The 14,626-nt window shown below is 53.8% G+C and overlaps 1 protein-coding gene across 1 annotated transcript in view; it reads right to left on the reverse strand.

Moving 5' to 3' along the window:
• Positions 1-72, reverse strand: part of SOX1 (SRY-box 1) — a 1,177-nt gene extending 1,105 nt beyond the window's left edge. Inside the window, 1 exon segment of the mRNA XM_023519206.1 lies at positions 1-72. This exon segment is cut by the window's left edge and continues 6 nt beyond it. Coding sequence (XP_023374974.1) covers positions 1-72 — 72 coding nt within the window.
• Positions 73-14,626: the final 14,554 nt, after the last annotated feature.

Below are 14,626 nucleotides of genomic sequence, written 5' to 3' on the forward strand. Positions count from 1 at the left end.
GCCCGAGAGGTTCGTGGGGGCCTGGGTACCCCCGGGCGAGTGTAGGTCGGTCTCCATCATCATGCTGTACATCGGGGCGGCTCGCGGGTTCACTGGCACCACGAGGAGAGGGCCTGGAGCATAGACGGCCAGGTGGGGGTGTTGTGAAAAAGAGTTCAAAAGCAGGGAGACGGAGGGGGTTCCTAGAGCAGAAAGAAGAATGGGAGGGGGGTGGAGGCAACAACAACAAAAAAGAAGCAAAAACGCACGCGCTCAATGCTGGTTAGGCTCGCAGGTGTAAAGTTTCTCCTCGTGCACAAACCACTTGCCAAAGAGGCCGACGGTCGGGGTCGCGGTCTTCGCCGCCACCACTGCCCAGTAGCCCTTGGCGGAGAGGTACAAACAGGTGCAGTAGTGATCAAGTTGCGGTTCCACTTTCCGGGCCAGAGCAGTGCGCTGGGCCCGGCCCGCGGTTTGCAGTCTCCTCTGCGCCGACCGCCGCCGCGCGCTACCTCTTTCCTCCGGTGCTTGGTCCTCAGCGGCCTCCAACTCTGGGGCTGCAACTTCTAGCAGGGAGGCGCGCCGCGTGCGCTGGGCATGTGCTGGTCCTGGGCGCTCGGGGGGAGCCAGTCGCCGAGGGGGAAATGGAGGGGGGCCTGGAGGGGGCGATGGAGGTGCAGCGAGGGAGGGGGGCCAGGGACAGCGGAAGGGGCACGGGCGGGCGGAGAGGCCCAGAGAGCCGGGGCCGCCGAGCCCGGGACTGACTGCTGCCTGCCCGGAGCCCAGCGCTCGGAGCGGAGGCGCACGCGGGGCCGGCGGCGCGCGGGGCCCAGCAGCCATACGCCGGGCCCGGGCTGCCGTTAAATGAGCGCGCCGCGGCCAATGGGAGCCGGCGGCGGCGGTGATTTGCATGGCGCGCTGGCGAGTGACGTGGGGAGGGAGTAGATACACTGGGCGCGGGCGGCAGAGCAGGGAGGAGGGGAGGAAGGCGAGGGGAGCAGGGGCAGGAAGGAGGGGGGAGGAGGCCGGGGAGGGGGGTTCACAGCCACCCTGCTTCCTGAGCGAGCGCGCGCGCGCGCGCCGGCGGAGGTGACGGCGAACCCCGAGCTCGCCTTCCTAGCTTCTCCCCGCCCGCGCGCTCGGAATTATTAACGCTTGGGTTTAAAACCTAAGACCAAGAACGAATCGCTGGGGTCTGGGGATAGAGAATACAGCCCCGGGCTGTGTTTTAAAGGAACGCAGGGAGACCTAGCTCTTCCTGTGTCTCCACCAGCCAACTCTACTCCTGGAGGGAAGGGAAAGTTGGAGATGGAGGCCGGGACGTCGCCCTCTGCTCGGAGTGCTGAAAAGGAGGGAGCTCTCCTGGGCACAGAGGACAAGGTCCGAGGGCCATAACTTCAGGTTTCTCCCTCCAGGATCGGGAAGCCCAGTTCTCCTCCCCCTCTTTCCCGCTGCGCCGCAAGTATTGAAGTTCTGCAGTGCCCCCTCGCAGCCAAGGCCTCCACAGTCCATGCCCCAGAATTCCAGCATCGCAGGAGCAATTGTGTGGGGCCTAGCTCCTCAGCTTCCTCCACCGCCAGCCCTGCACTTTGAGGGGCGGGTTCATGGCCTGGGAGTTCCAGTCGTGTTCTCTTCCCAACCTGGCTTCCTACTCTTGAAAAGGAATTTCTAGGAAGGCTGAAAGATCTATCTCGAATAGTTACTCAACAACACTTGAAAAAGTTTGTTGACATCGCAAAAGAATGATCTAGCCCACGTTTTTCTGGAGCGAATCTTCCACAAGCTGTTGCCTAAAAACTGGGAAAACTGGGTGAACCGCGCGAGGCCCACCAGAAACCGAACAGAAAGGTGGGGCCTCATTGCCAGGCAACAGATGCCATTTCCTGCATTATGCAAAGGCAAGGCTGAGTTTATAGAATGATCAAAGCAGCAGGTGAACCTGCTGTTATAGTTCTCTTTTAAGTTTTTATTTATATTTATGAGACAGTGTCTGGATGGGTCACCCTATGGTGCATTAGAATCATCAGACCTCACAGCAACCTCAAACTTCTGTACTCAAGCAATCCTCCTGCCTCAGCCTCCCAGTAGCTGTGTAATTTTTAAACCTCAAAATGTCTTTGCTTAGGGGCACAAGAGATTGCCAAACCCAACCTCAGTGCTATTGTGCTCACTACCATTTCCACCAGAGCCATATGGAAGTGGCCCAAAGACTGCTCCTAGAAAACACCTCCTTGACCCAGGGGTTTCTCCTGTGTTCTCAGGGAGGTGCAGGGAGCATTTCTGTTTGCACCTTGAGCTGAGGGTGCTTTAAGGAGATGGTGATGGGTAAAGGGGAGCCTTAACCAAGCACCACGTGGCTGACCACGCAGCAGAAATGCTCACATACCCATGGTGGTAACAATGAGGGTGCGATAAGGGTGTTTAAGTGTGGTGGACAGTGGACATGTGACGCCTCTCCTTTTTTTTTCTATTAAAAAACTCTTGAGGTTGTGAATTTCTTGATCCTACTGCTTGTACAAAGTACAGGAATAATGCTTTTCTTCCTCTCAATTACTATGATTATTACTGTAGGTTTTTTTATTGTAGGGTTGCTACAGTGCAGTGCGACAGCAAATTGATCTCTGCAGATTAAACCACTTTCATGTCAGGCCATTTCAGCATTTAATAGTAAACTCATCAAATAATATACAATTATATTAAAAGGAAACATCATTTCGTGTTTATTTTTCACCAAATATCTAGGTTATAAACTTGGTTTTCAACTACCTTCTTATTGCACCAATTGAGTTTGTTAAATCTTTTGATCTGTTTCATGCGCTACCTACAAATATCGGTTACATTGTGAATGAACAAAAAAAGGAACAAGAATATTGTTTAGGAATGCTATAGACCTAGTTTTTCTTTGGTAATTTAGGAGGTGATGGGTGTGCAGCGAGAGCCAGTGTATTGGGAAAAGTCAGCAAGACTGAAATAAAGGAAATGGTTTACAAATTATAAACTATATTATCCACTTAGCAGTTGAAAGATTTCTTTCCTATGCTTTTCAATTTAGATTTTAAACTAAATAGCTTAAGACCCCCTGAAAATGCTTTGTGTGAATCAGGCTTGGCACATTATTTTCCATATCAATGGGGCAATTTATTTTATAAACACCCTGCACTCCAGTGTGCTTCACAGGAATGCTTTATGCTTTGGGGAACTTGGATAGCTGACTTTGAAATGGTCTAGTTTCTTTCAACCATAGTCCTGAAAATTGTTTCCAAATACGTTACCCTTGTTTTTCAGAGCATCTAAATAGGAGGCAAGTGGTGTAGCATTGTATGAGATCACGCTAGTTCTCAGCATTCAGGCCACTCCCCAAAGCCCTTTTTAGTGAGATGTTCCCTGGGCCCAAATGGGTGCACACTCATCGTGTGTGCCCACCTGCACAGGTATTAAACCTGAGCTGTCGCTGTGACTTGTTGCCAGGTAATAAGTGATTGGCAGTGGCAGGGCGCCACATGCCAGCCCCCTTTGCCTTCTGGCCTGGCCTCAGGCCTGAGAAGCCATGTTAGCTCTTTGTGGGCAGTGGCTTCTGGGAGCATCAGTTTTTTGCTCCTTCTAACCTTTCTCCGTAGTGACTCTTTAAAAAGAGAGAGAAAACTGCCCAAAACCAGTTTGAAAAGTACCTCCTTCTACCTCCCCACCCTTGGCAGGGGCCTCCTTCAAGCTGGTTACTTCCTGGAAGTCTAAGATTCTTGAGGATTTGAAGACTCCTGTCCCCATTTTCAAAAAATGTCAGAGAAAGTCCAGAGCCCCAGACTAAGGATTACTTTTACTGCTGATTGACCAAATATGTTCTTTAGCAACTCAGAAATTTCCTTGTGCCTCATTGCTAAAAAAAAAAAAAAAGCTATAGAGAACATCAACTTCGAAATGTGGATAAATAAAGATGCTTTTCGTTGTTTTATTTAACCTGTGGCCATTGTCCTCAAAGAAAACCCAGATCCAAGCCACCAGTACAAGGAATTATATTCACACATGGATGCATATGTGTCAGTGTGGATGCACACACATAATGCATGCATGTGCCTCCATATGTGATATATTTAAGCCATTCTACAGGAATTCTTGGCTTTCAAAAAAATTGAATCATGAGTTTTAAGTATAACACCTCTAGATTAAACTGCAAATGTGGAGTAACTAAAACTGTTAGCTTATTCCCCCCCCCCCCATGATTATGCTCCCAACGAATCTCGGAAGCGGATAGAGTCCTCTGTGGATGGACTCCCCAGCCCGAGCGACCTTTAGGTGAAAACTAGCTTTCAGGCACCTGGAGATGGACCTTCCGGGCCAGTCTCAGTTCTCAAGCTCCAAGCAAGGAGACTGGACACGTTCGGGGGCGGGGGGGGGTGTACAGAGAACACGAACTCCTCTTGTCTTCCCTTGTAGCACAGACCGTCTGTCCAGGTGACACATTCCCCCAGATGCTGCCAGACCACGACCTGTTGGCCTTCCACAGGCCAGGCGCAGCAGCTTCCGTGGCCTGCACGAGGCCGCGAATGGGCGCCTCCCATGACCTCTGGGGAGCAGCCTTCCGGGCTCAGGTGGCTCCCTAAGGTGGAGATCACGGTTAAAGGGAGGCGACTAGTGAGCGAGCAGGCAGTTTCTAGGAGGAAATTCTGAGACAGAAAGAGAAGTCTGAAGAAGTAGGCAAGGAAAGCGCGGGAGAGAAAAAGATCGTTCGAGGTCGCCGCAGCCAACGGAAGGTGCAGCTGGAGCGCGAGGTGGGAGGAGAGCGCGCGTTTCCGGAGGGGACCGCGCAAGGCCGGGTTAGGGCCACCCGGGAGGTCGCGGGGAGGGGCGTGGCGCAGAGGCCGGGTTTCTTTTTCCAGCATTAAGAGGCGAGAATCTCAGAGGGCGCAGGCCCTGGCTGTGGGCTCAAGCCGACGCCCGCGGCGCGTCTGCGCTGACCGTGCGGTGGAGCGGGTCGCGATCGCCGTCTGCTGGCCGCCGCCGCCCTCGCGGAGACTGAGGGACCCTGGGCCCTCTGCCGGCCCGGTGCCCCTGGCCTGCTCCTGTAGCCAGAGGCCTTTTTCAGGGCTGGGAGCGCGTTGGGGTGGTTGCGCTGCAGGGCGCGCGGGTTACGGGTAGCGCGCTGTTGGAGAGCGCTAGTCTCTGCTGGGTCCTTACTACTCTGCGCCCGGGCTAACTTGGCTTCGCTGTTCCGAAACAATGTGAAGGGAGCCAAAGTAGTAGTACATTAAAGTTTTTTTGTTGGTGTTGATTTGGTTTTGCTTTCAAAGAATATAAATTAAAATAAATAAACCCAGTCAAGGTAAAGGGGGTGCGTGGGAGGAGAAGAGAAAAAACCACTCGCAGGTATGGGACTTGGAGCAACCCCTGTGCCCCGAGAGACTGAGCAGAGCAAGGTCTGCATTCGCTCCCAGCGTCCTGCGACCTAAGAACGTGTCCTGGATTGGAGGACTCGTCCAGTGGCATCTGTGGGAAAGGGTCAGTGAAGTCCTTCCTCTGGAAAGTAACCACGACCTCTTCCCAGCGATTAGTGTGGGGACCCGAACGTTCCAGTCGAGACGCAACAGCACTGTGCGCGCGCGCGGTGGTGTGCGCCTCCCAGCTCTCCGGGTGAAAGCGTTTGGAGAAGCTCTGGGAGCTTTCGAGTAGGGGCTCACCCTGTGAGCAGTGCTCACACATATAATTCAAATTTCACAGCTGACCTGCTCTGAAAACCTCAATCAGCTTCTAATTGAAGGGAAAACAAAATATTGCTTCCCTACAGCAGAGCTAACGATTTAATCATTATATCAGACATTATAGCTTTTAATTAGGCTAATGCTGATACTGTATGGAAAGAGATAATTCAACACAGTTCTTGATGAATTCTGTAATTGGGTTAACGGCGGAGCAGTTGGGGGAGAGACGTCAATATTCAAGCTGCGTCTGTAGCCACCAGGTTTATGAATGAAATAGAAGACACCGAGAGGAAAGATTGGAACCCAAGAGGACATCGCGCCCTCCGCCCCCACGGAGCCGCAGGCACTCGGGAGGGAGCCGGCGGGCTGGGGAAGCGCCGTGCCAAGACACCAGCCCCTGGCCTGCCAGGCCCCTTCTCTTAAGAGAAACTTTCTGAGAATCCTGTCCAGGCCTACCTGACCGTACAACCTGGCGCGGCAGGAGTCTCTCCACCTGTACCCACTCAGTGGGAACCAATCGGGCGGACCGGTGGGCTGAGCACAACTGTAGCGCGATTCCATCGGCGGCCTTTAAGATAGGAGCTCTAGCCGGGCACCCACCCCTCACAGCGCCCGGGTACCTGCAGGTCAGGCACCGCGCCCATGGCCGAGAATCAGCCTCCGGCTCTGGAGGCGCGGTGGGTGTGCGGAGCGCCAGGCGCCACTGGGCACTACTCGCTGCCCGCAGCCCTCTCCCGCATTCGCCATTATTGAGAGGTCGGTGGGAAAGGGCGGCTCTAGTGGGGACCCAGGTCTAGCGTCTGGCGACGTGGCCTCTTAGGTCTTGGTTGAGCCAATGCCGAGCTCAGGGGCTGCAGAGGAAGATTGGTAATTAGAGAGCCAGAGCCGGGGGTTTCCACCTCCTCCACCGGTCTCCAAGGGTCCTGGAATGAGGGGAGGAAAGAGGCGTTCAGACTCGCCGGCGGGAAGTGGATGGTGCAGGGTCGTCAGTGACCCTCCTCTCACTCCTCCATTCCTCCTCGCCAAGTATTCTCTGGGCCAGAGGCGATTTCAGGGTCACCCAAAACTCGACTCTGCAGCCTGCATCGCCCAGCCCCTTCCTCTGTGTGGTGCGTGCTCGCTCAGGGCAGCTGCTGAGCGCCGGGGCCAGACAGCTCCTGACACTCATCGACCTCTCAGATTTCTAGAGTCCACACGAGCTGTGCTCAAGGTAGTGAGCTGGCGGGGCTGGGACTTGACCAAGCAGAGGAGATGGTTCTTGAGCCTTGGATTTTGAGGAAAATGTCGCTGCCTCCAAAATTTGGATGGGCTCTTAAGAAAAGCAGCACCTTCCGAGGTTTTAACCCAAATGTCTTCAGGGTATGATTTTTTGTATTTTTTATATATCTATAATCCTTAGTTTTTTTTTCTTTCTCTCTTTGGTTTAACTACGTCAGTGCAATATTCTCCTTCCAGATAAATATACTGTATTGTGATCCATCCTGGTCTCATGTTGTCAGTAATTACGCAAAATTAAACGGGTCACTGCTAAAGTTTCATTTACACAAACCCCCATAATTAACAGTTTGAATACACCTTTTTACGTTATACAAAACTTGTAATTTCCTAAGGCACGTTGTTTTTTATTGATAAAGAACGTTTGTGTTAGACGTGATAATAAGAATCCTGAGCGGTGGGTGCGTTTTGTTTCTCTCTAAGCTCTTACGTAGAGTCAGAACAAGAGCAAACTTTTGTGAATATGGGGGAGCGTTGTAACTATTCACATTAAGATTTATAGAACATTAACTTCCAAGTATGTGGGACATCTGATTAAGCCACACTCCTGAAACAAACTGCAGAAGCCAAAATTCTCAAACAGACAAGACCCGGTGCTGTTCCCTGGCATGTGGAGAAGGTGGATTCTGACACACTAGGGCTCTCCTGCTCATTCTGAAGAGATCAAAAACTGAGGCAGCGTGGTGGCCGCTCACATTCCAGCCAGTCAATGACCAGGGCTGTGAAGAAAGAGCAGCAGTTAGGGGTAAACGCAGCCCTTTCTCCTGTTCTTTCTCATCAGCCCCCAAACGCAGAAGGCATCACTCACAAGAGGAGACAAGTCATAAGGAATTTCTATATGAAAAGAAATAAAGTGAAACCAGAGATGCTTTTTCTTACAGGCCATCCCTGTTATTGCAAATTAGATTAGCTACACAGGCTTCAATATAAACATGACCTGAGTTCACACCAGTGAAAGACCATCCACTCCAATCTCTGCTTTCATCGAAGCATCTCACATAAATTACATCTTGTCCTTTAATACACTTTTCAATGAGATTAAAACATCACTTTGACACAATTTCAAGCCCTTTCAGTGGCATGGTTTCTTACTGCAGAAAACAGCAAATGAGGGACGGTGGTTCTGTTGGAATCTTCAGGCTCTGGATGGGGCTTCAGAGCTGCACCACAGCCCTGCAGGCTGAGCTGACAGAGGCCCCAGCCCCATCTGAACACCACTTATCTTACCTCCAAGAGACAGAAACCAGTTAATAGCAGAAGTCAGATTTCCTTGCTGTGGGGTAGAGGCCTGGCTACTACCTGGGCACACAAACCTTTTGGGGGACATGGTTGTATTACACATCCAGGCCATCAGCCTCCAGGCATGAGGAGTGGAGAAGGTCAGCCACTGGCCACTTAGGGCCATATGTCACTAGTTTGGGGGACAGTGGACCAGTAAATTAGGTAGAAGAAGAATGGCAGAGTAGAGAAAAGTAGAACCCTACTTAGACTCTGTTTGAACCCTAAATATTAACTTAGAGCCAGTGAGAAAGTGGCATGCATATGTAAATATTTTACAAAGCTGGCTAAAGGGAGACTTGCACCTCGCCCTGTGGCAGAAATGTACCCTCCTGGCTCCTGGGTGCCCACTCTCCCTTTGTGGACAGACTAGAACCACCGGCCCTAGGGAGTGGCAGGGCCCCTAAACAGACAAAGGACCCCGGAAAGGATTTGGGTTTCCGGGAAGGAACGCTATGCATTTGTATTTCAGCTATCTAAAATTGTGTTTCAGGCTCAGAAGACACAGGCATAGCTGTTTCTGGAGAAGAGGATGTTTATGGCCGCCTTCTCTGGCGGCTATATTCTCTGTGCACGCATAGACTGGCCTCCGCCTGAAGCCTCCTTCCTCCGACCAGCACAGCCTGACCGCAAGGTTTTGCGTCTGTCTTGTCCTTGCAGGGAGGGAGACCCCCTTCAGCCGGCCCAGCTCCCAGGGCGCCAGCCACCCCAATTCTATTCCTGGGAGCTGCCTCCGCCACCTCCCACCCCCGCAGGTCAGGCTCTGTCCCGTCTCCCCATAGAGATAACCAGGGCCCAAGCACTAGCCAGCCGTTTGTCCCCACTGGACACGCGCTGTGTGCCCTGTGTGCCTGCATGCACTGGCCCAGACAGCCGGCCTGGGTCGCCTGTCGCTGCTGAATCCAGAAGAGACGCTGCCCTGCCCGGGGAAAGAAGTTGATGGCGTCAGGGGCTGCTGGTGGGGACGAACCCCTTCCTGTGCTCCTTGGGCGCTTACCCCTCCTCTATCCCGGGCATTATCGGCCCTCCTGGCCCTAGGGGCGGTGGAGCAGGCCTGGGGTAACAAGACCCACTCCTGGGAGAGAACAGAGGAGGACTCCTCTTTCCAACAGCAGCGGAAGGCAAACGCCTTGGTCCCGGCTGCCTGGGAAGCCTCACTGTCCGTAGAGGTGGCAGGGACTTCTGGGGATCCTCTGAGCCAACGGGGTGCCATCAGCGAACCGCCCCCTCCCAGCCCCCTCTTTTCACAAAGAAGCTCCCAGAACGCCAGCCCCACTACACTCCAGGAGATCGATGCGTAAAGGGGGCTTTTAATGGGTTAATTGACTGGCGACTGCTATCGCGTTCAAACACCTGTTTCCTGCCAGGGGAGGTGGCTAGCCGGGTCCCAGCCCCGATCGATGACCTCCAGACCAGCCCCGCCCTACCCATCGACGCCAGCAACAGCCACCGCCGAAAATCCATTTCACCTTTGAAACTTCCTGACCTTTCCTCTCCACCAGCGGCTCAAACCCGCAGAAAGAGCGGGAGGAGGCGGTGGCTTGCGCGCGCTGGTGGGGGACACTGCGGTCTGCTCACACGGGACGGAGGCGCACGGTGCAACAGGAAGCCGACCGGGTGCTATTTCGCCAAAGGAGGGAGGATGCGCCGAGGGGGCTGGGCGCCCGGGCCGGTGTCACCCCTCTTAAGGTGGCCCACTAAGCAGGCGGGGCTTTGGGGCACTCCAGACCCCACCTTGGGGCTCCCTCCACTCGCCGGCTATGTGGAGGTGTCGGCCGCGGCAGTGGGCCTCGCAGACCCGCACTGGGTCCCAGGGCGTTCTCTGCGAGTCTGGGGCTTGCGGCTCACAGATTTTCTTTCTTTTTTTTTTTCCTAGTAGCAGAATTAATACAGTCAAGTCCGTCGGTCACTCAAAGTTAAATTGATTCTTTGCCCAAAGCACCTCTCACTAAATGGCACACGCTTCAACATGTTAATTTTTAAAACGTAATTTCAACGCTCGGATTGAGTTCTTGGCGCAGCCTGGCGCAACCAACGGTGAGAGGGCGAACGCGAGCCTGGGCCTCGGCGGGGACACAGTGGGGGTTTGGGGGAGTAGGGACTGAAGTCCGAAGGGAGCCGCCGCGGACGCGAACCTTTCCCTCAAATCCGCTGGCTTGATCCCCCTCTCCCAAAAGGGCTACCCAGAGAGAAACAGAGCCTGGGTCCATGAGGTTGTTGCCAATCCAAAAGCCGAGGATGGCGGGAGGAATTCACTTACAGAGAAGAAAATGACAAACGTACCCCCACAGGCAGTCCGCACGCCATGGTGACTATATGTACCCACCTGTTCTCTACTGAGAACCGAACGCTGCCGGGACACCCCGCGCTCCTATAACCGAGAGTCACCGTAGAGACGCCGCACCCCTCCCCAGCGCCTCACCCGCCCGGTTCCTCAGCCCCAGGCGGGCTGAAGCCCCCACGCAAGTTCGGGACACACTTACAGTTAGTTCCTCCGCCAGCTCCAGCGGGTCCCCACAGCGGGTCCGGCGCCGCCTTGCCCCCAAAGCTCCGCCCTCGGGCTCTTCCCGGCGCCCCAACGCATTCCGGGCCGGGTGGCCGGCCCCCTCCGCACACCAAGCTCGCTGCGGCCCCGGCCCCCGGCCCGGCCCGGCTACGGGCAGCGCCAGCCCCGCAGCCGCGGGCGCCCGCGCCACGGGCACGCACACTCACGCGCACTCACACGCGCACCCCGCTCGCACACTCACTCGCTCACGCTCTTCTCTCCTCGCCGCGCGCGCGCGCGCACACACGCACACTGCCGGCGAGAGAGACAAGAAAATGAAATTTATTATTGATAGAAAAGACTTTAAAGACAATTTCAAGTCATTGTTTCTCTCTGGAAACAGGGGGAATCCCTCCACATAATGAAACGTCTTTTGTGTGGCGCCGAACAATACCAAACAAGTATTCTAATAAATAGCCACTTTTTTGTTCCTACTCGACAGTGAATAGCATTGAGCAGTTGGTCCGCGAGCAGCTGGGACGCCGTTTTGAGCTGGGAGGTGGAGCCGCGTCTCAGTCCTCCTCTCCCCTCCGCTCCCCCAGGGCCCCCCCACTCCCCCGTCGCCCGCCCCCTGCCTCCCGCCGCAGGTCCCCGGCCCGCCCCCGCCGCCGGCCAGGCGGCCGCGATTCCCGCCCAGTGCGGCGGCAGCGACCCACACATGCCTCCTTCCCTGCACCCTAAGTGCCTCGGAAGTCTCCCACCACCACCCCTAAAATAGTTGGCACTTCTGTCATCACCGGTCCATTTAACTCTGCTCGCGTTTCCCGACCTCTGGGTAGGAGGATGTCACCCCCCCACGTCCCCAAGTCCTGAATCAACTCGGTCATTTCCTAGGTTCTATCAACGCCTCACCCCTGTCTCCACCCCACCGTCTTCGCTTTGGAATCTCTTCTCTCAGGGGCTGGAGACAGCGTTGGAGCTTTGTCGCCTCGCCGAGGGGACACCTTGGCCGTGGGCGCTACCGCTCCAGGCCTCCCCTGGGGACGGCTCTGGCTGGCTTTTTCCCTCGCCTTTTTCCTCTGCTGCGCTCTCTTCAATTCGTCCCCCAACCCCCACACAAGTGCCCTAGCGACTAAGGGCAGCTGCCACAGGAACACAGAGTCTAAAGATTAGGGTTGTGGACACAAAGCCATCCAGGTAGAAGTCGCCTGGGCTCCGCACCCCGAGCTCCAGGCCCTTACTGCGGGTGGGGAGCTCCGGGACTGCGGAGTGGGGGCGGCTTGGGGACCGCTCTGCCACCCCGGCAGGGCTTGCACCCTCCCGGCTCTGTCACTCCCTCTGAGGCAGAGCCCCAGCCTCCGGGAGTAGCCCCGGGCTGCCAGCCCTGCCCTACGCGCCTCGCCCAACGCGGCAGGAGGCGGAGGAGGCGGCCTCCCAGAGTAGCCGGGGCTGGAGGATCACGCGTGGCGGTCCCTCGGTCTCCGCTCTCTCTCGGCCTCCCCGCCCCCACGGTGTGACTCTCTCAGCACTTCGGACTTGAGATCGCCTCCCCCCAAACTCCTTGGAAATGTATCAAAAGAGAAATAGCTGCTTTCTTGAAAATGTTGACCCCATGTTTGCCTTAGGGACTTGTGACCCCCTCCCAACCAAAGGAGAGGAATTTACCGAGTTGAGCCCGGTGCGCTTACTACCCCGAGGTCTCTCCCGGACAAACGCGGGTAATTTCTTTTTCATTGCCGGCAGCTGCATTTTGCAGGCGATCCTTGTCTGTCTGGCTCTAATCTCGCAGACAAAAAACCCACATGACTTTTACTCAATGGATCTTAATCTAGAGAAACATTGTGTCATTTGCAAATTATTTCTTAATCGGACTAAGCTATTTACAAGTGCAGTAGAGGAGTTAGTGTTTTGGAAGTCGCCAGAGAGCTCCATATTGACCAGAAAACTCTTCCCAGCAGCGGCTTTCCCCCAAAGACACATTGGTCTGTGAAATGCAAAATACTGCGGGCATATTTCTTTATTTGAGGATTTTTTTTTTTTTTACTCTACTTTTGAGAAGCTGTGTTCCCCTGAAGTTGAAGGTAATTTAGTTCAGTCATCCGAGATGTCGGTAACAACAGGAAGAGAAAGTTTGGTCCTTGACATTTTTTTAAAAATCAGTTTTGTGCAGGAATCTCCTGGTGGGAAACCGGAGACGCGTTGCAATTGGACCCATTCCAGCAGACACCCTGAAAGCTCTTTCCTTTTGTAAGGAAAATGGAAACATTTTGGAATCCAGATTTAAAACTTTGACTTATATTTTACATGTTAAATCACTGAAAGATTGGGTACAACACTGCATAAAGCTTCAAAACCTGCAAATATTTGAATGGTTTTTGTAAGCCGAGCAGCTGCCAGTCAGCCGGCTTTGACAGGCTGCCACAATTTTGTCACTTAATAGCGGGTGTTAGGCTAAGTGCGAAACACTCTGGCAAACAGATGTCAAACCCGTATCAATGGGGGCTGTGAAGTGGAGTTTTAACCCGTATCGAGGTCTCGGCACGGGAACTGGCGTGTACACGAGCCTGCAGCGCAGCCAACGCGAACGCTCCTAAAAGTTGTGGCCAGGCCCTGGGCGTTGCAGAGGCGACCTCGGCATTTTAGAAAACCAAGGACCCATCGGCGGAGGCGAAGGGGGAGAACAGGGCCTCGCGGGCCGGGGCGGGCTGTGGAGAGGCCCACACCCGGCTGCCCCCCCTGCAGATGGGGGCTGCTCTCTGGGAGCCCCGTGCCTGCTTCGTGCGGGTGCGCTCCGGGCTGCCTCTGTCCGCCGAGCGAGGCTCCCAGCCGCAGCCCTTTCCCGCAGCCTGTTTCCAGACTAGGGAGGCCGCTCACTGTCGGAGCCGAGCTGGCCCTGCGGCCGGGTCGCCAGGCCCGGAACCAAGTGCCAAGGGGCGCTGCAGAGTTGAGCGTGCGGGTGGAAATCAGAAATTAGCTTTTCCTCAGGGCTAGTGAAGAGCGGTGTGGGCAAAAGAACAAGGAGGCTTCGCACAGCGAGGCAGGGAGGGCGGAGGCTCAGAAGAACGTCTCCTTTGTTCAGGCGCCCGAAGGCAGAGCCCCGGGAGTCAGTCTCGCCCCCCACCCCCCCGCCCCCCATGAATTCTACTCTCCCGGGAAGTCTGTGCCAGGACAGGACTATTCTGCATTAAGAATATTTACAATTACTCACACAGAGCTTTATTCATCTTTGAAACGTTTCCCCAAATTTTTGTCTCTCGATAAAGCCTTCCCTGCACACAGAGCGCCAATGTTTACACCATCGCGTCCCATTACTATGTTTTTAGAAGTCAATGCCCAACATCATAACAGATTACCAACTGTTAGGTTTTTATTATACGGATTATGTTAGACTTAGAACATAATCCACATTTTTCCTTTCCCTGGAATAACCATCCTGGCAGCTTTCATTTTTGAAACTTAAACTTGAGTCTGGGAGGCCAAGCTACATTTTTATTTTACCACAAAAAGTGAAGATAGGAAAATTTGTCCTTATGCAGATTCATTTAAAAAACAATTCCCGGGGCTTTCCCTGAGGTAAGTGACTCTGTTTTGCACTGCGTATCCCTCCATGATAGGTGACTATGCATCTTTAGTCTGATATCTATTTTATAATAAATATAGGCCAACACACTCATTTTAATTTGCTTTACTATATAATCAGCCTGAAACCCATTCTCATTTCCCATGAAAGCACATACAGTTAATAAATGCTGAAATGAAATCCTTGTTTCTGATATTTTCATTGTTAGGATATAATGAAACTCTTTATGACTTCCAGAATCCCTTAAAAATATACAGAACAAATATTCTACTGGGCGGAGAAGGGGATGAGTTGTAAAGATAACTGACACCTCTCTGTGCCATTGATTTTAAATAT

The sequence above is a fragment of the Otolemur garnettii genome, unplaced genomic scaffold (genome assembly GCF_000181295.1).
Source record: "Otolemur garnettii isolate 467f Iridium unplaced genomic scaffold, OtoGar3 scaffold00161, whole genome shotgun sequence".
In the NCBI taxonomy this organism is placed as follows: Eukaryota; Metazoa; Chordata; class Mammalia; order Primates; family Galagidae; genus Otolemur; species Otolemur garnettii.